The sequence below is a fragment of the Strix aluco genome, chromosome 3 (assembly GCF_031877795.1).
Source record: "Strix aluco isolate bStrAlu1 chromosome 3, bStrAlu1.hap1, whole genome shotgun sequence".
Taxonomy (NCBI): domain Eukaryota; kingdom Metazoa; phylum Chordata; class Aves; order Strigiformes; family Strigidae; genus Strix; species Strix aluco.
In genome coordinates this window covers 130,555,543-130,571,147 of record NC_133933.1, presented here as the reverse complement: position 1 = coordinate 130,571,147, position 15,605 = coordinate 130,555,543, and the positions used below count along the sequence as shown (strand labels likewise).

The following is a 15,605-nucleotide window of genomic DNA, read 5'->3' as shown; positions in this document are numbered from 1 at the left end:
TTGTAAGGCAGAGGGCAGGCGTCGGCGAGACTGCCATGCTCGTAGTCTCCCTTTATGGCACAATTTTATCCAGACTTGTTTGGGGACGGAAAAGGGTTGCAAGCTTATTTTATTTCAAGTAACTGAGAGCTTGCAGAGCTTTGCAGAACACCATTTAATGTTTTGTAGAGTTCCTAACAAGTTTATTGTTTGTAGAGCATGTTGTCAGACTACTGTTTGGGAAAAGGACATGATCTTAAATCCAAAACTTATTTTAAAAAAGGTAATACTTAAATTTTATGCAGCATATTTGCTATTGCCAAGTGATACCTCATTCTTCTTAATACTTTTTTGTGCCATATAGCAATGTAAAAATAAAGGATTGTAAGGCATTACATATTTCTCTTCCGTGCTTGTTCCTGGTACTAGTGATGGCACATAGACTGCTCACTTCTTTTCTTTAGGTCAGCATCTGGGCGTAGGTTCTTCAGCTGACTTCAGCTGAATATGTATGCATCTTGTTTTGGGCACCTTCGAATTCACATAGAATCATGTAGTGGCAGTTTTCTGTGCCTGCCAAGGGTTTGTGGTACGCCTGCCTTGAGATTAATCTCCCTCTGTCAAGTGACCTGATGTCAAGTACGATTTCTGGAATTCTGCTAAAGAAGGTTTGGTGGCATCTACTGAGGTGCATAGGGCTCCCCTGGAGAGTCACAGATGAAGGAAGGCCTTGGCCTGTCCAGATGGATGAACACTCTGTTTTCTTGGGGCTGTTGTACATTTTGCAGTGCCTCCTGGTTTTGTGCTCTTGAACTCACCTGTCACCAGCAGTGAGCTACATGGCAACTGAGCGTAAGTCTTCGTAGTGGACATCTGTATCCTCTTTGGGACAAGAAAGCTTCAGGTCGGAGTGGAACTGACAGCTGAAGAGGAAGACCAGTCTTTGAAAGACTAGACTTAATTTAAGTCCAACATGTAAACCTGCACAACAGCAAGATCAAAAGCCAAGCTTTGCAAGCACTGATTCTTATAGCTTTGGTTAGTTGTCCTCAAGACACTGGGAAAACTAATATGTTTGCTCATCTTTGTGTGTCCTGTTACTAGCAGGCTGAGATTACTTTATCAAAGTTTTATATACCAGATGGATGTTCTGAAGGCACTGCTGACCATCTCGGACCTGCAGGATGCTGTGCTTCAGCTCCTGGTGCTGGTTTTCCTTCAGTTGGGTACTTCTTGCCATGTGCGGCATGCAGGGCAACTGTCTGGTTGTTCTCCAACATGAGTGAGCTCCCCACTGAGACCTGTAAGCCTTTCTTTCTTGTTCCTAGTGTGCACTCTTGGGCATAGTGTGCTCGGTCTGCATCCTGTTGTACCCAAATTGCAGTCAAACAGGGTAATTCCTCTGTGCCAAAACCAATACTTTGTGCTAGCTAGACTAGAGAGGTGGTGAGCTTGGGGCACTTCAGGAGGTCAAGTTCTTCCACAGCATACTGCATAGTAATTCAGTTGGTGAGAAATTTAACTGCGGCATTATTACGGTCATAACCACACAGGTATGGACTGGATATGAGCCTGCCTGAATAGATTTAGGAATTAGAGATGCTCACATCTAACAATATTCTGCGGTGGAGGTATACTCGCAGTATGCACATACTGTGCTTGGCAATATAGAATCTTATTTGAGTTGGCATATCCAGTGCTACTGTGTCACTGTATTCCTTGCAGAAAACTGTCAAGGTAATTAGTGTTAATTGAGATCTTTTTTGAATGAGCCTCTCATTTATTGTATGTTTGGCCTGGGCTTGTACTTGAGGATTTGGCAATCTCCCATCTGCAGTTTTGTCCAGATGAACGTATATGCCCTACGGTGTACGTATCAACAGAGTTCAAGGTATAAATAATCCCTACTGTTGGCTTGTAAGGGCTTTAAGTCTTCATTCTACTTTAGGGTATGTCTTGCCCATTGTAGCTTTGTGGGAGTTAGCTGGCATTGGAGTGCTCCTTCACCTCTGCTCTTGCCTGTTGTCTTCTGACATGCAGTTAGTGATTTCATGACAGCTTCTGTTCTGTTGCAATGCAGCCTCAAAACATTTTGAACTGGACCATTCAACTGAGAGTCACCATCTCCTTAAATTCTCTCTCACATGTGAATGACCATCTCGCTCTTCCTCACATGTTTCAGCGCTCAAACTGATCTAAGTGGATTAAGATAATGTATTTGATCGTTAAGGAAGTGGTCATTGTAGCAGCCGTTAGCTATCACTGTTAACCATGAAGTTGTGTGCCTTGCTGTCAGTCTTCCTCTGTGAGAACTACTTGTAATTTTAGCCAGAAAAGCCAGTTCAAGTCTGGCCTTTGGTTCCAGGCAAGTTTTTAGACATGATTGGAGGGGACAACATGCTGAAATTTGGGAGATTCCACAGCATAGGTGCTTGATATGTTAGGGCTGGAAGCTGGTTTTTAAGCAATAGTGAAAATATAACCTGGGGTTCTCTGCTGAAATGTGTCTGCAGATGTATCTTGAGGACAGCATTTCATTTTCCAGCTGCCATTAAGGACAAAGCAATACTAAATTACGGTTTTTTTGCTGGGACTGCATTGCCTTTTACAAATCTCTTGGACTTCTGGAGTAACTCAGGGTCCTTTCCAGTGAAATACAGATGAACTTTTCTGCCTTTCTGGAAGCCCTGTGTGAGTTTGGGAAAGTTGATGATTTTGTGAGCTCAGTCTTTCTGTAGAGAGGATCTGTTGCTAGTCTGCTTCAAAATGGAGCCTGGCCTCTGGCTGGCCTTCTAGGCAATTCCACTAAATTTGGGTAAGGAGGTTTCTTTTGCGTGGGGTTGGAGAGGGAAAAGGAGAGAAACAATTTTAACTGCAATTCTTGGCTAATTGTTCTGTGGAGATCTACTGCAGGGCATGTTGTGGAAACCATGATCTACTTGCTTGCTTTTTTAAGTTTACCGACTGCAGCTTTATCATAAGATTGAGGTGTGTGTTTTCTAAAGGGGAAAAGGCTTCTTTCCATGGTTTCCCTTTAGTTAAAGAGTTCTGAGGAAGAAGAGGATCACATAAAAAAATTTTTGATGTAAGCTTGGCAAGATGCTTCTGTATTCGTAATATACATTATTCACCATAATCCCAAAATACGGCTTTCTCCTGGGTTGTACTGTAAGGGGTTTTGTAAACCAACACAGTCACAATAAGACTGAAAACACTCTTGGAGGTAACTTCCTGAGGAATTTCTTCAGGAATTTTTGTGTTCATAAAAAGTATGCTTTCTTGCTCTTTGATTGAGTGGCACAGGTTGCGTGGAGAAGTGGTGGAGTCTCAAACCTTGGAGATAACTCAAAAGCCATCTAGACATGGTCCTGGGCAGCTGGGTTTGGGTGGCCCTGCTTGAGCATGGGAGTTGGACAGAAGGACTTCCAGAGGTTCCTTCCATCCTCAACCGTTCGGTGATTAGAAGGTCAGAACCTGTCCCTTAAAATCAGATCTGTGCCATAGCAATTCGTGCCTTGGTACCTTGCAGCTGGTACCAAGGAGCCAACAGGCTCCTTGCAAACATCGGTTCAAGGTAATTCAGAAGCCACAGCAGATGCAGCGACTGCGTTGCTTGTGTAGCAATGACTTGACGAGAGCTTGTTGTGCACCTTCTTGAGGGTCTGCACAAGACCATGCTCGAGGTACAGATCAATGTACTAACTTCAAGTAGTGATATTTAAATAACTTGAAGTCTGGAGAGATTTAAGAAGCAACTCTTCTCTTTGTGTTGTGGTACAATGACCGCATGAAACTGGCTGCTGCACATCGCCAAGTCGCAGTGTGTGCTCAGGAGGTGGCAGTTCTTAGAGAAGGTCCTTAACCTTGCTTTCCAGGGCACAGATGTAACACATCCTCAAGTCATATGGCAGAGCATTTTTATTTTTTTTTTTCTAATAGGCCTATTTTGGGAAAATGGGCTAGAGAGTCCTAGATTAGCTTTAGTATTTTGGACACTAGTCCTACTTTTGTGCATGCACCCAGATGAATTTATCTTAAAGTTTTGATACAAATGCAGTACCTGGAGTTTTAAAAGCACCGGATAAACAACAGCCTGTCTGAACATCTCCCAAGAATAAAGCTGGCAAAGGAAGGTTTAACAGCAGCTAATGTCTAGAATCTGAAGCCAGACACATTGAAAGTAGAAATCAAGTACAAATTTGTAATGGAGAGGGTGGTTAACCACTTGAATGAACTAGCATGAATGGATCCTTGGTCCCTTGCTGGTTTTGAGGCAAGATGTCTTGTGGACATAAGTCAGGTAACAGGTTTGGTTTCCTTTATGCTGGCCTCACTGGAGAGAAGGTGAAACGGATGAAGTGTAACAGCCCATATTTATAGACACGTGCATACGCACACGAGTGCACACACGCACGGAGTCCAGCCAGAAGACCTGGCGATTCCTACAGACCTTAAGTACAAGACTTAAATTTTGAAGTCTTTTGTTACTTCTAGGAGAGGATTGGTTTGTATTTATGCGTGGGGTTGGGAGTCTGTCTTTATTGCGAATTCAGCAGTGGTAGAATTTCATTCTGAATTTCTTCACCATCCAATGCACCAGGTTTGTCGGCAAGCTGAAACTTGGTTGTTCTGCGTTTCGGTAGCTGGTACAGTTGTGGTAGTGGGGCTTATGTCCTTAGGCAGATACCATGTTCAGCCACTGATACTATCCGGTGTGACTTTAAGCCAAGAATTTAGCCCATCTGTTCATGTTTTACTTTCGACAAAATGTTTCCCTTCCTAAGGACAAAAGCTTTTAATTTGTTATTTGTAAAGCCCTTTTTAAGAACTTACCAAGGAATGTATTAGTGAAATACAAAGCAATGGCATTATTTTTTTACTGTGTGACTCACTCAGAAATTAAAAGGGAAAATTAATTTCTTTTCCAAATAAGTGATATCAGCCTCATCTTTACCAAGTGACTTTCTCCTTGCTTGTGCAGGGTGTTGTGGATCAGGGCAAACTATACTTCAAAACATTTAATTGCATACAGTGAGAAATGAAGAAAACTGAAGTGGATCCCAAGAATGTATTAAAAATCTGAACTAAAATGAGAATGATTTCATGTCAAGTGAGACAAATGCAGAGTTGATACTCCAGTGCTTCGCACTTCCACTTGTCCTTGGCAGCAAGAAAATGAGATTTTTAATATCTGAAAAACAGATTGCCATGAAGACTCATCCATTGTAAATTTAAGCTGCCTTTATAGCAACTTAAGCTGGGGACAAGATTGTTCATTACATCTGATTCTACAACTGTGGCCATGATTTCCATATTAATATTGAATTTTTTTTATTGTCTGTACCAGAAATAGGAAGGAGAGCTGGTAGTGTTTTCCCTCTGTTAGGAGATAATTTATTTAATGAATAATGCGCAAAGGGCAAAGGTTTGTGAGTTCTTACTTGCCTATCAACTGTAGATAGTAGTGACACCTGCCTTTGCTGCTGTGATCAAACTTGGTTTGGTGCTTCGGTTTATGCTAAAAGGAGACTGAGGGAAAGAGGGATATTGATTAATGATTTCAGAACCGTGATTTGTTGGTGATGGAAGTTATGTTGTTTTGAGTTGAATATTTTTGACTAAAACTATAGGTGAGGGGTTGCTTGTTTCCCATCTGATGTGCCCTTAACTTACAAAAACATTTAATCAACCTTTACATCTGTATGGGGGCGGGGAAGGTATTTCTCTGCCACTGAACTTTAGACCAATGTTGAGTCAAAGCCTATTTGTAACCCTTTTCAATAGCAGCCGTTCTGTTCTGGCATCAGACGTAGGAAGCACTAGCTTCCTCTTCTTTCTGTGTAACTGCATTTGCTTTCACAAGTCCAGCTACCAAGGCAGACCTGAGGATTCCCCGACCTGCCTTACTGCTGGGCTCTGTCTCCGACAGTTTGCGATTGCATTCAGACTGTAATACTGCTGCCTCAACCTTTAACATAGCAAAAATGGAGAATTTCTCTTATTTTCTCATGAACTCTCTCCTGTTTATTTCTGCCAAAATGCTATCAGCCTCTGTCTGTGCTCACAGATCTGGAGTGTCTTGGAAAAGTTCCTTCTTCCTCCTCTGTTCACATCCCAAATTTGGTCTAGATCCTAATGGCTCTTCATTTATAACATCTGAGGTCTGTACCATTTTTTTTTTCCTCTTCCATTAGTATCACTAATATCATTGTCCTGCCTTTGTCATCTCACACCTGAGTTACTGCAGCCTTTTCTTTGGCTCTCTATCTCATCTCCTCGTGTTCCAGTTTTAATACTGCGTTTCATGATGATGGAAGGTGATCTTTTCTTTCCTTTCCTTTGTGGGTTTTGTTCTTTGCTTCTTCCACAGTCCTCACCCTGGAAGCAAATCTTTCTCTGAGGAATCCAGTTCTCTATCATTAGCCCCTCTGACCTTCAGAAAGTTTGTATATATTTAAGTCTAATTTGTTCCTCTTTGGAAAACAAAACAGCGCTCTGTGTTAAACTTTAAATTTGGCAATAAGTCAACAGCATGATCTCATATTTTTTGTGACTGCTTCGGGGAATATGTTTTAAATGCAGTTAAGAAATTTAAGAGAGGAGTGTTTTGGTGTAGAACTATCTATCTTTAAAAGGTCTGGCGTGGCTGACTGCGAGGGACCTGAGTGTTTGTCTTTTCCACCCATCAGTACTTCGGTGTTACGGTTTCTCTCCCAGGCTACAGGACATGACCTGTGACAGTCTGCTGGGACCGCTGATCTTGTCTGTGACCTTGCTCTTGGTGACCTCCTTTCCTGGAGAGGAAGAAGGCAACTCACGACCTAGATGCAGGCCAAATGAATTGTTTTGGAAATGGCAGCAGCCAGCTCTCAGCAACTCCCCTCCCTGAAAACACCCAGCGCTTTCCTTTGCCACATCTGGGTGGGAGCGATCATGTGGGCGCAGGCTTTAACCCCCTGAGAAAACTGGTGGCCAGAAGCTTGACTGCTGCTACTTCTGGAAAAGCTCATTCAGCCCAACCTTTTGCCCTGAGAGTTCCTAAGTTTTTTTTCACGAAGGAAAAAAAGAAAAAAGCCACGTAGATGATGGTATAGTCTGTGTATGCCCAGTGGACTCCATCTGGAATAGGTGCAGATCTTCCCCAAAGCCTCTAGCAGGTCTGACAGAGGAAGAGTCGTGCTATAGTGTCTGGATCACCCTTCGCCACTGAGAAGAGCCAGGGTGTGTCTGTCCACAATGCTTAGTTGCTAATATTACAGACATCTCTTCATGGAGCAGAGTAAATTACTCCATGCAAACCCCTGTGCAACCCTACCCACTTGTTTTCTATTCCAGCTCTCATACACCCGTAGCCTGAAGTGTAAATATTCTCTCTAATTCTTTCTGTGTCTGGCTGGATATAACATCCTGCCTTTCTCTTTCCCGTTAGTTAAAGTTTGACTTTTGAAGCACTTTCAACCCATGTTAGTTTGTGGAGAAAGACATCAGCAGCGATAGCTAAAGAAAATTCTATTAGGTCATTCCTTTTCAGAACATAGTACCTGTCTTCTAAGCTCTTTGCGGATGTTAGCCAAATAATCCTTTTAATAGCTTTTGTGAGTTGAAAGGGTAGGTAACTGTCATAAGGCTAAATGATTGCATAGATTAATTTACTTGTGGCCAAAAGAAATCAATTGTAATTTAAATTTTTGTCTCTGGACTGATTAGTCTACCAGACATCAACTTTCTCCTTAGGAATCTACCATGTGCATTGCAGTTATGTCTGTGATAATACGTGGGGTCTGGATTAGTTACAGATTATCCAGAGTAATGTGATTGAATATTTCCAGTTTTTAACCTATGGGTTCACACAAGCTTAGAATACTCAGCTGGTTGGTCTTGTTTAGATCTGTGGAGTATCCATTAATAACTTGTCATTATAATTCATAGAGTGTTTGGATATAAAAGAATATTTGCCAGACTTTAAGACCATGAGTCCGTTGCAAACCATGTCAAAGCCCCCACTGAAGACAAAGTAAAGAAAGAGGGTGAGGCTTTAATGGGCCAGTTAAAAAAAAAAAGAATGAATTGGAAGATGATATAAGAAAATCCAGTGATTCTAGGGAGCATTTTTCTTAACCATGGCTATGTTTAGTGATTGGTATATATTCTACTGCCTTTTAGCAGAGGGATGGATTGGGTGATTGAGAAGGGTCCTGAAGGTGCCTGTCTTTTTTTAATGAGAAGTGGTTTGGTGCTACTGTCTGGTGAAACTGCTGTAACGTTGCCCTCTTTAAGCCGGTTGTTTAATTGTAAGTCAGGTAACAAGAAGTCAGAATGTATTTGCCTTTCATAAAAACCTCTAATGTTCTTCTGTCTTTTCATTGTGTCTTACAGAATGGTGAATAACACTGAAGACCCTCAAGAGGCTTTATAACGGCCCATCCCCATGTAAAGTATGCTCAGAACTTTTCCAGTAGTGTAAGTACGAGCTAGAAAACACCACAAAAATTAAGAGTTTTATGTTAATTTGTCTAAAAAGAGCAGACAGATGGTTACAACGATTATCAGCAGTTGGCTAAATGAAGAGTTCCACTGGTTTGGTAATTGCTGGACATTTAAACCAGGGATTAGTAGTATTTAATTGGTCACTTGGTCTGGCTGATATGTTAGTTCTGCTTTTCTGTCCCTGAAAGAGAAGGGAAATCATGTGGTACTTAAAAACTCAGCCTTGATCAGAGGAAAAGGTATTGATAAAAGAGAGATCTCCATACATCCACTGAACATACTAGAGGGATACTAGAGCTGTGCAAGAGAGTTTAGCACCACTACAGACTTGGTGAAAGGAGATGAGTACACCATTAATGTAGTATTATACAGCAAAGGCAGAAAACCTAGGGCATCTAACCTAACATTAGAACTGGATGTGTTGGTCCAAGCAACCACTGCTGTATGAATCCCAGTAGGAATTGGAAGTTGTCTAAATCTCATCCTTGGATTTGAGCCTATTAGTTTGTTCTTTTAAATGACTTCTGTCATGAATCTTGAGTGTAATTGGTATCCATGCTGTTTCTTCACTAAATAAGCAAATGAATTCAAAGTTTGCAGCTTGTCAGGCTGAAAGGAAAGGCTTGACCTGTACTGTGCTGTCATCCATCTCTCACTGGCCAGTCCTGTATCGCTGTTCCCCATACCTCTTTTATAGGCACGACCAAATGCTTGTCCACTGGCAGTCAGTCTTGAGATTCTTTGACTTCTTGACTTCTGATTGCACCTCTGTCAGACTGAGTTGGAAAGAGAAATCCTGTCTGCAGAATAGGTAGCAAGAAACCAGGCTGCTGTGAATGCAGTCAAGTTTTCCCAGATGGATTATTTCAAGGATGAATATTATTCATCTGGCACATGGACATCCGTAGTGCAAGTGGCAGCGCAGTCACAGACTTCTGTAGAGGGAGTCCCAGCAAAAAATAATGACTGCCAGGGGTTTTGTGTTGGAAACTAAACTACCAGTGCATTTCAAAAAGACTTCTTGATACAACCATTAATTAGTTATTTTCTGTTGCTGGTGGCTTAGTCTTCTATTCAAAATTAGTGGTTTCCTACTTTGTTGCCAGTCCCCTGAGCCACCTCCTCTTCTTTCTTTTAGCTGGAAATATGTTGGATTTCAGTATTAAAATCACCACTTGAAATTGTAAAGATCTAGTTCACAGCAGGAAAGAAGTCTGGAGGTAAGGCCACGCTGCCCTGTGCGTCTTTATTATACTGGTAATTCAGAGTTTGCAGAGTGATCTTGGAGCTCCTCTGTGCTTTGTGTAAGCACAAGGACAGTCTGTCAGCTTTAACTTTGAATCAGACTTCTAACAGAAATTTCCAAACTGAATTATATATAGTTTTAATTTCCTGTGCTTTAGCTAGATTTCAGTCATGTTCTGCTCCTGTGCAGTTTTAGTTGGATATCGCGTTGTTCTGTTGCTTTGTGGGATCGTTGTGGCACATTGATGTGCCCTGTTAATCAGCTGCCACCCTCCATCAGAGAAGTAGCAGCTTTTTCGATTTATTCCATTTTATGTGCAGTTAGTACGGTCATTGAGAATGCAATATAAGTATAGGTGAATAATTTTGGACTGAGTGAAAGCTGGGGTGAACCTATTTGGAGGGGATTAGAGAGTATTAAATTAGAGGAAATGGACCAAGATGACCCATTTAGGTATGAAGTTTCCAGATTAAACCATAGATATCTTTTAAAAAGGATAAGTGAGCATTGTGGTTTTAGAAGAAGAAAGAAGAAAACAGAGTCTTTTTTTTTTTTTTTTTTAAAAAAAAGGTTTAAATACTGAATAAGATTAAAATTGAACAGTCTTAAAACTACCATGGTTAGAGAGCAGTTTGGTTACTCTTGCCATGGGGCAGCATCCTCTGTCAGAAGAGCAAAGTAGCAGCTGGCTGCAGTTACCATTTCACCTACCTAGTTTATCCACAGTTGGATGAGAGTCAGTACTTGAGAGGAATTTGAGGCATGGTGTGAACACAAGACTCTTGATTTTGGTCTCAGAAGAATTAGTCATTTGTCTGAAACTAAGTACTTCTGTAGCCAATGCAAGTATATCTCTATTGGGTTCTCCATAAATATAATGGGAGTAATTACTTGTACTTCACAGGCTCACGGCAGTATTGATTAATTAATATGTGTTAATAGTGAGATATGACCATCAGTATTTGTGTTGCATGTTTCAAACTCTCTCTCAAAATATGATTTCTGATGGAACTAGACAGTTTCAACATTATCACTTAAAGTTTACCTGAATTATCAGGCCAGTGCTTATGAATCTGACTGCCAGCGATGACAGAGCTGTCTTGGGAGTGAGTAAAAGCCTGCTGAGTGGAAAGAAAATCAGTGTGAGTAATGCAGATGAAAAAGGACTAGATTGAAGCCTTGTCATCATTTAGGAAGAACAACAGAAAGAAAGGAGCAAGTATGTGAACCGATACCAAAGTCAGCACACGTTGAAGAACAGACAGCGGAGTTACAGCGGCTTAGAAAGTCACCACATGGCTGAGCTGTTAACTGTCCAGCTTCCTTGAAATGTGACACGAAACATGTTAATTAAACTTGGGTGAAGGAGGACTGAGCTAATTTGCTCTTTTTGTCTTCAGTGACAAGGTATCATGTAAATAGTTGGTGGCTGTAGGAATAATCAGTTGGCATTTTAAGCTTCCTTAACTGAAACAGTGTCTTGTCTGAGTCCTTAGTTTTACTTTAAGATAAACCAGATGAGTTAATTCATGACCTCACAGGCAGCTAAGCGGCTCTGAAAGGGGCCTAAAAGAAACCTTGTTTCCTGTGTGCCTCTTAACACCTGCTTTTGGCCAAATGGCTTGTCCCCATCTGTTGAGTTGGTAACAGCAATCATCAGAGCCTTTTCTGAGCTAATTCAGCTCGCTAACCCAGGCAGAACCTAGCTACACGTGGGTTGGTTGACTGGTTGATTGATTTTCCTGCTGGGTTAGTGAACTGAACTGGTCTGTGGAGATTTCCACCGTGTTCTGGAGCTATGCAGAAGAGCAGGTCATAGGTGGTTTACCCTCTCTTGGGCATCTGCAGCCTCAGGACTTGCATCTGTAGGTGTTGTCCTCCTGCTCCGAGTAGGGCACAGAAAGATTTGGACTTGTCCTGGGAATATAGACTGGGTCATCTATATGTCATGCAAGAGGAAATTTCCCTAGTTGAGGTCTGGGCTACACAAAGAGATGTCTGTTGCTTTAAGAGCATTAACTAGGATGTGTGTTTCTTCTTGAAATGCTTTTAAGTAAAATAAAACTCTGATATGAAAGCGACTGTGGCCAAAAGCCCATGTTTTTGCCATTATGATTTATATTCTTGAAGAAGGCACTGTTACCTATTCCTGAGTTGTTTTCCAAGTATAATGTCTGTCTTCACTAAGAAGACTCTGTGCCAGTTAAACTATACTTGCAAACTGTTTTCTAGTGGAAAAAAAATTTGCTTTGTAGCTAAGCACAAAATTGGGGGTAGGTGAGTTTCAGTTATTTGCTGGGTTTGGATTTTAGTTTCCTGAAGTAACGAATTTCTCTTAAAGTGTGTTGATTGTTACTGCTGGTGATAGATCCTGAGGGAGAATGAAAGTGCCTGAAATACTTCAGAATGTCTCTTTTTCTTTATGTGTGGAAGAGAGGTGGTGAAAATCCTGGTGATGGCATTCCTTGAAACTTGTCCTACACCTTGTCATATCTAATGCTATAGATGGACCCTGTAGGATGGCTGTATGTGTGGTGAGAAAACGCTCAAAGTGTGCCCAGGCACTTGGTCTACCTTCTTGGAGAATGCCTGTGTGACTTTGAACAAGTCATTTTGGCTTGTCTGAAGGCCAGCCCCTTTCTGTGAGTTCTTGGTCTTCAAAAATTAGCATAGTTTTACTTCTCTGCCTCACAGGGATATTCTATAGAAAGACGTGTTTCAAGTATTTAGATATTCCAGCTAACAGAATTAATAGAGAAGAACTCTGAGATTCTGTCTGAATTTTAGTAAAGGATTGGTCAAATTCTGAAGCGAAGCGGAGGAGGCAGAAGACATCGGTATACCTACCTTTGTAATCTTGACAGCTGAAAATAGGTGACTTGCCAGTCTGGTGTCTAGGTTAGGCCCACGTCTCAGTTTTGTTGCCACAATGACTCTATTCTTCATGTTTCTTCTTTAACACAGTATTTTGGTGTGTTGGTGAGATTTGCTTAGCTGCGTAACTCAAGCTCACAAGTCCTGCCCTGATGCTGTTACAGGGTTTATATATCCAAAGTTTAGTCTTCAGCTCCCAAATCCAAGAGCTCCTCCTTTGCTCGTGGCACAGGTTTGGGCTTTGGGCCCTGGTTCAGCACTCAGCTGCCACTACAGCTTTTCTCTCTGTTAGTCCTTCTGATCCCTCATTCTGCCCTTGAATCCAGCCTCAGAGTTTGAATTCCTGCCTCGTTGCTGTAGAATTGCAACAATAGTAGGAAGTCCAGATTTTAGAAGTAGGGAAGGTTAGGGTTAGACAGATAAGGTGTCAGTGTGAATCAGTCTGTGCCTTGAGTAGAATGCAGAAGTATCTGGCTCCCAGCCCCCTGCTTAGTCAGAGGTCAGTCCCTTTTGTAAGACTTGGATTATGACAATAATTGGAATTTATATTATATTTTTGCCTTGTAAGATCAATCTCAAGTTCTCTCTCTCCTTCCCAAAGATGTAAAGTGTCTACTATAAAGCAGAGTAAATTACTCACCCAAGTGGAATCAGTGTCAAAACTGCTAGTGTTTGCTTACCGCCAGTGTGCCAGCATCCAGTAAAAAATATTTTATCGGCAGTGAAGAATTTTGAAGACTGAGTGGAAGAAGAGCTTATGTAGAAGTAGTGAATCTGGGTTTGGGGCTCTTTAACTAGCTGAGAAACTTGAAGCCTCCTGAAGAAATGATATGTTGATATTCTGCTCTCAGCTTGCCTTCTATAATTTGTGTAGCGGTGAGTATTTGATTACGTTGGATTTATTTTCAGAAGTTTCAGGCTGCTCTTATTAATTGTCACCATTTTGATCGAAAGCGTACGGCAGTGTTCTGCATTCATAAGACAGTGTTTTGCATTCATAAACAGAACCGGTGACGTTTAACCTCGATAGATCAGCTTGTAGTCTGATTTCACTCCTTGCTGCAATGTGAGGCTTTCGTTTCCCTGGGATGAGAGCAGTCATTACAAGCATTACATTTTGTTTGTGAATCAGGATGAATGGGAGTAGAGTCCTCTTTGAAAATCAGAACTAAGAGATGCAACTGCAGGAGATAATTATGCTAACGTATGGATAAGGATGGCTCTGTGTTCGTTGACATGATGAGCACTTGAGGCCTGATTTTTTTTCTCTCTCTTGAAAACTGGTACAACTCCACTGAAAATACTGGAGTTGCAACTGATGAGCATAAGTGTTGGCTCAGATGAGTCAGACCCTTAATCCTGTGTTGCGCCCCAGAATTCATAGCATCAACTACTGTTTTGAAGGCAGCTTTGCTTAATATGGTGCAAAGCTTTGGGTGTTTCTGAAATATTTAAATGGGCTGTGAATAAAAGGAGATGCATTTGTTCAGTAAGAACAGAAAAGGCCAGAGCTTGAATTTCAGAGGACTAGATAGTGTTATGCCCTAAATTTCCCAATTTTGTGCCAACAGTGCCTTAGAGCTGCACTTGATGGGTCACAGTCTTTGCGTGTGCGTGGTGTGCACCATTTACTTTGTGATATACATCAACCATTCCGTGGAACAACTACAGCTCGGAATGAAAGCCTCTCTCTTGAGCATCTTGTAAGAACCAGCTGCATCCTTTGGGATGGGTAATGGTGAGTGAGATGTAGAAAAGAAAGAAGGAGTGAATGAAACTTTGCTTGGGTCCTTGGTTCTCATGAAAATGTATGGAGGGAGAAACAAGCTTGCATATTGTAAAGCATGATTAAAAAATTAACAGACTAGGCAAACAGAAGGGGAGTTTCTTGGTAGTCATTGGTTCTGATAAAAAGCATTCAGAGCGGTATTTGTGTGAATTTGGTTGCTGAATATCAGGTCGGTTGATAAGCAAATTATATTGCCTTTGGAAATAGCAATGCCATCATTAATACCCATTTTTGCTTGCTGTCTAGATCAGAGACCTCATGTAGAAGGGAAATAGAGCAGCCCAGTTATGCCAAACAAGGATCCCTACACCGGTGCGTGGTCTGGGGTCTGGGCATGCAAAGCCAGCACAGCTGCTCTCTCTGCTATATGTTTTTAGTATAATATAATATAGCTGGAGGACGTCCATCTCCACAGTTGTTAGCAGTTCTCGCTGGTACTATATGCACATACACACAGGAAAAAACCTGGCAGGCTAAGGAGTTCAAGCTGTGAGAAAGACTGTGATAGTTAAAACACTTGTTCAGTTAACTAGTTGTAGAAAGTAATCTTTTTGCTATATACTTTGGGATAACCTACTAACTACAGCTGAAAAGCTGCAACTTTACCTTGTGATTTTGCCTTTCCATGGAAAGGGCGAGGTTGTGTTCAGTGACACCAAGAAAGTGCATGTTAACGTTGCAAAAAATGATGGTGCTTTAAAAGATAAAATTACAAATTCTGGCGATAATGTTAACAGGACAGTGTAGTGCTGTTGGGGTCCTACCCTGGACCAGCAGTATATGCCATATGTCAAAGAAGGGTAGAAGTTGGCATCTCTCCCCATCCTGTTTGCCACACTTGATGTGACTTTATCAGAATCATTTTTAAACCAATTACCAGACCTAGTATCCTGTTCTGAACACTTTGGCTCTAGCCCACATCCATATTATGCAGACGATATCAAATATAGGTCTTATATCAAAAAGTGCAACTGGTTTTATAAATTTTGAGCTTTGCAGAGCTTATTAGATAAAGCAGTGAATTTTAATGGAAATTTGGAGAAGGACTTCTGCAGAAGAGGATCTCTTCAGTGATGCTAGTCTACTTCCTACTCATGTACAGTGAGTAGAAGAGTGGAAAAAATTATTTCTTGTGATCATTAAAGAGTCCAGAGCCATTTTCTCAAGTGTTAGAGGTGTTAAGGCTGTGTCTGGCCTTATTCCCAAATGGGTAATTGAATTGCTTTGAAC

The 15,605-nt window shown here is 41.3% G+C and overlaps 1 protein-coding gene across 11 annotated transcripts in view; it reads left to right on the top strand.

The window, feature by feature from the left end:
* Nucleotides 1-15,605, top strand: part of HMBOX1 (homeobox containing 1) — a 124,891-nt gene that overhangs the window by 38,516 nt on the left and 70,770 nt on the right. For 9 of the 11 annotated variants that reach the window (XM_074820303.1, XM_074820294.1, XM_074820302.1 and 6 more), the window contains exon 2: nucleotides 8,356-8,439. In XM_074820303.1, the coding sequence (XP_074676404.1) occupies nucleotides 8,417-8,439 (23 nt within the window). In that variant the 5' untranslated portion in view covers nucleotides 8,356-8,416. Of the gene's footprint in view, nucleotides 1-8,355; nucleotides 8,440-9,604; nucleotides 9,687-15,605 lie in introns of all 11 variants that reach the window. The other 2 variants (XM_074820298.1, XM_074820299.1) reach the window with 2 other exon arrangements.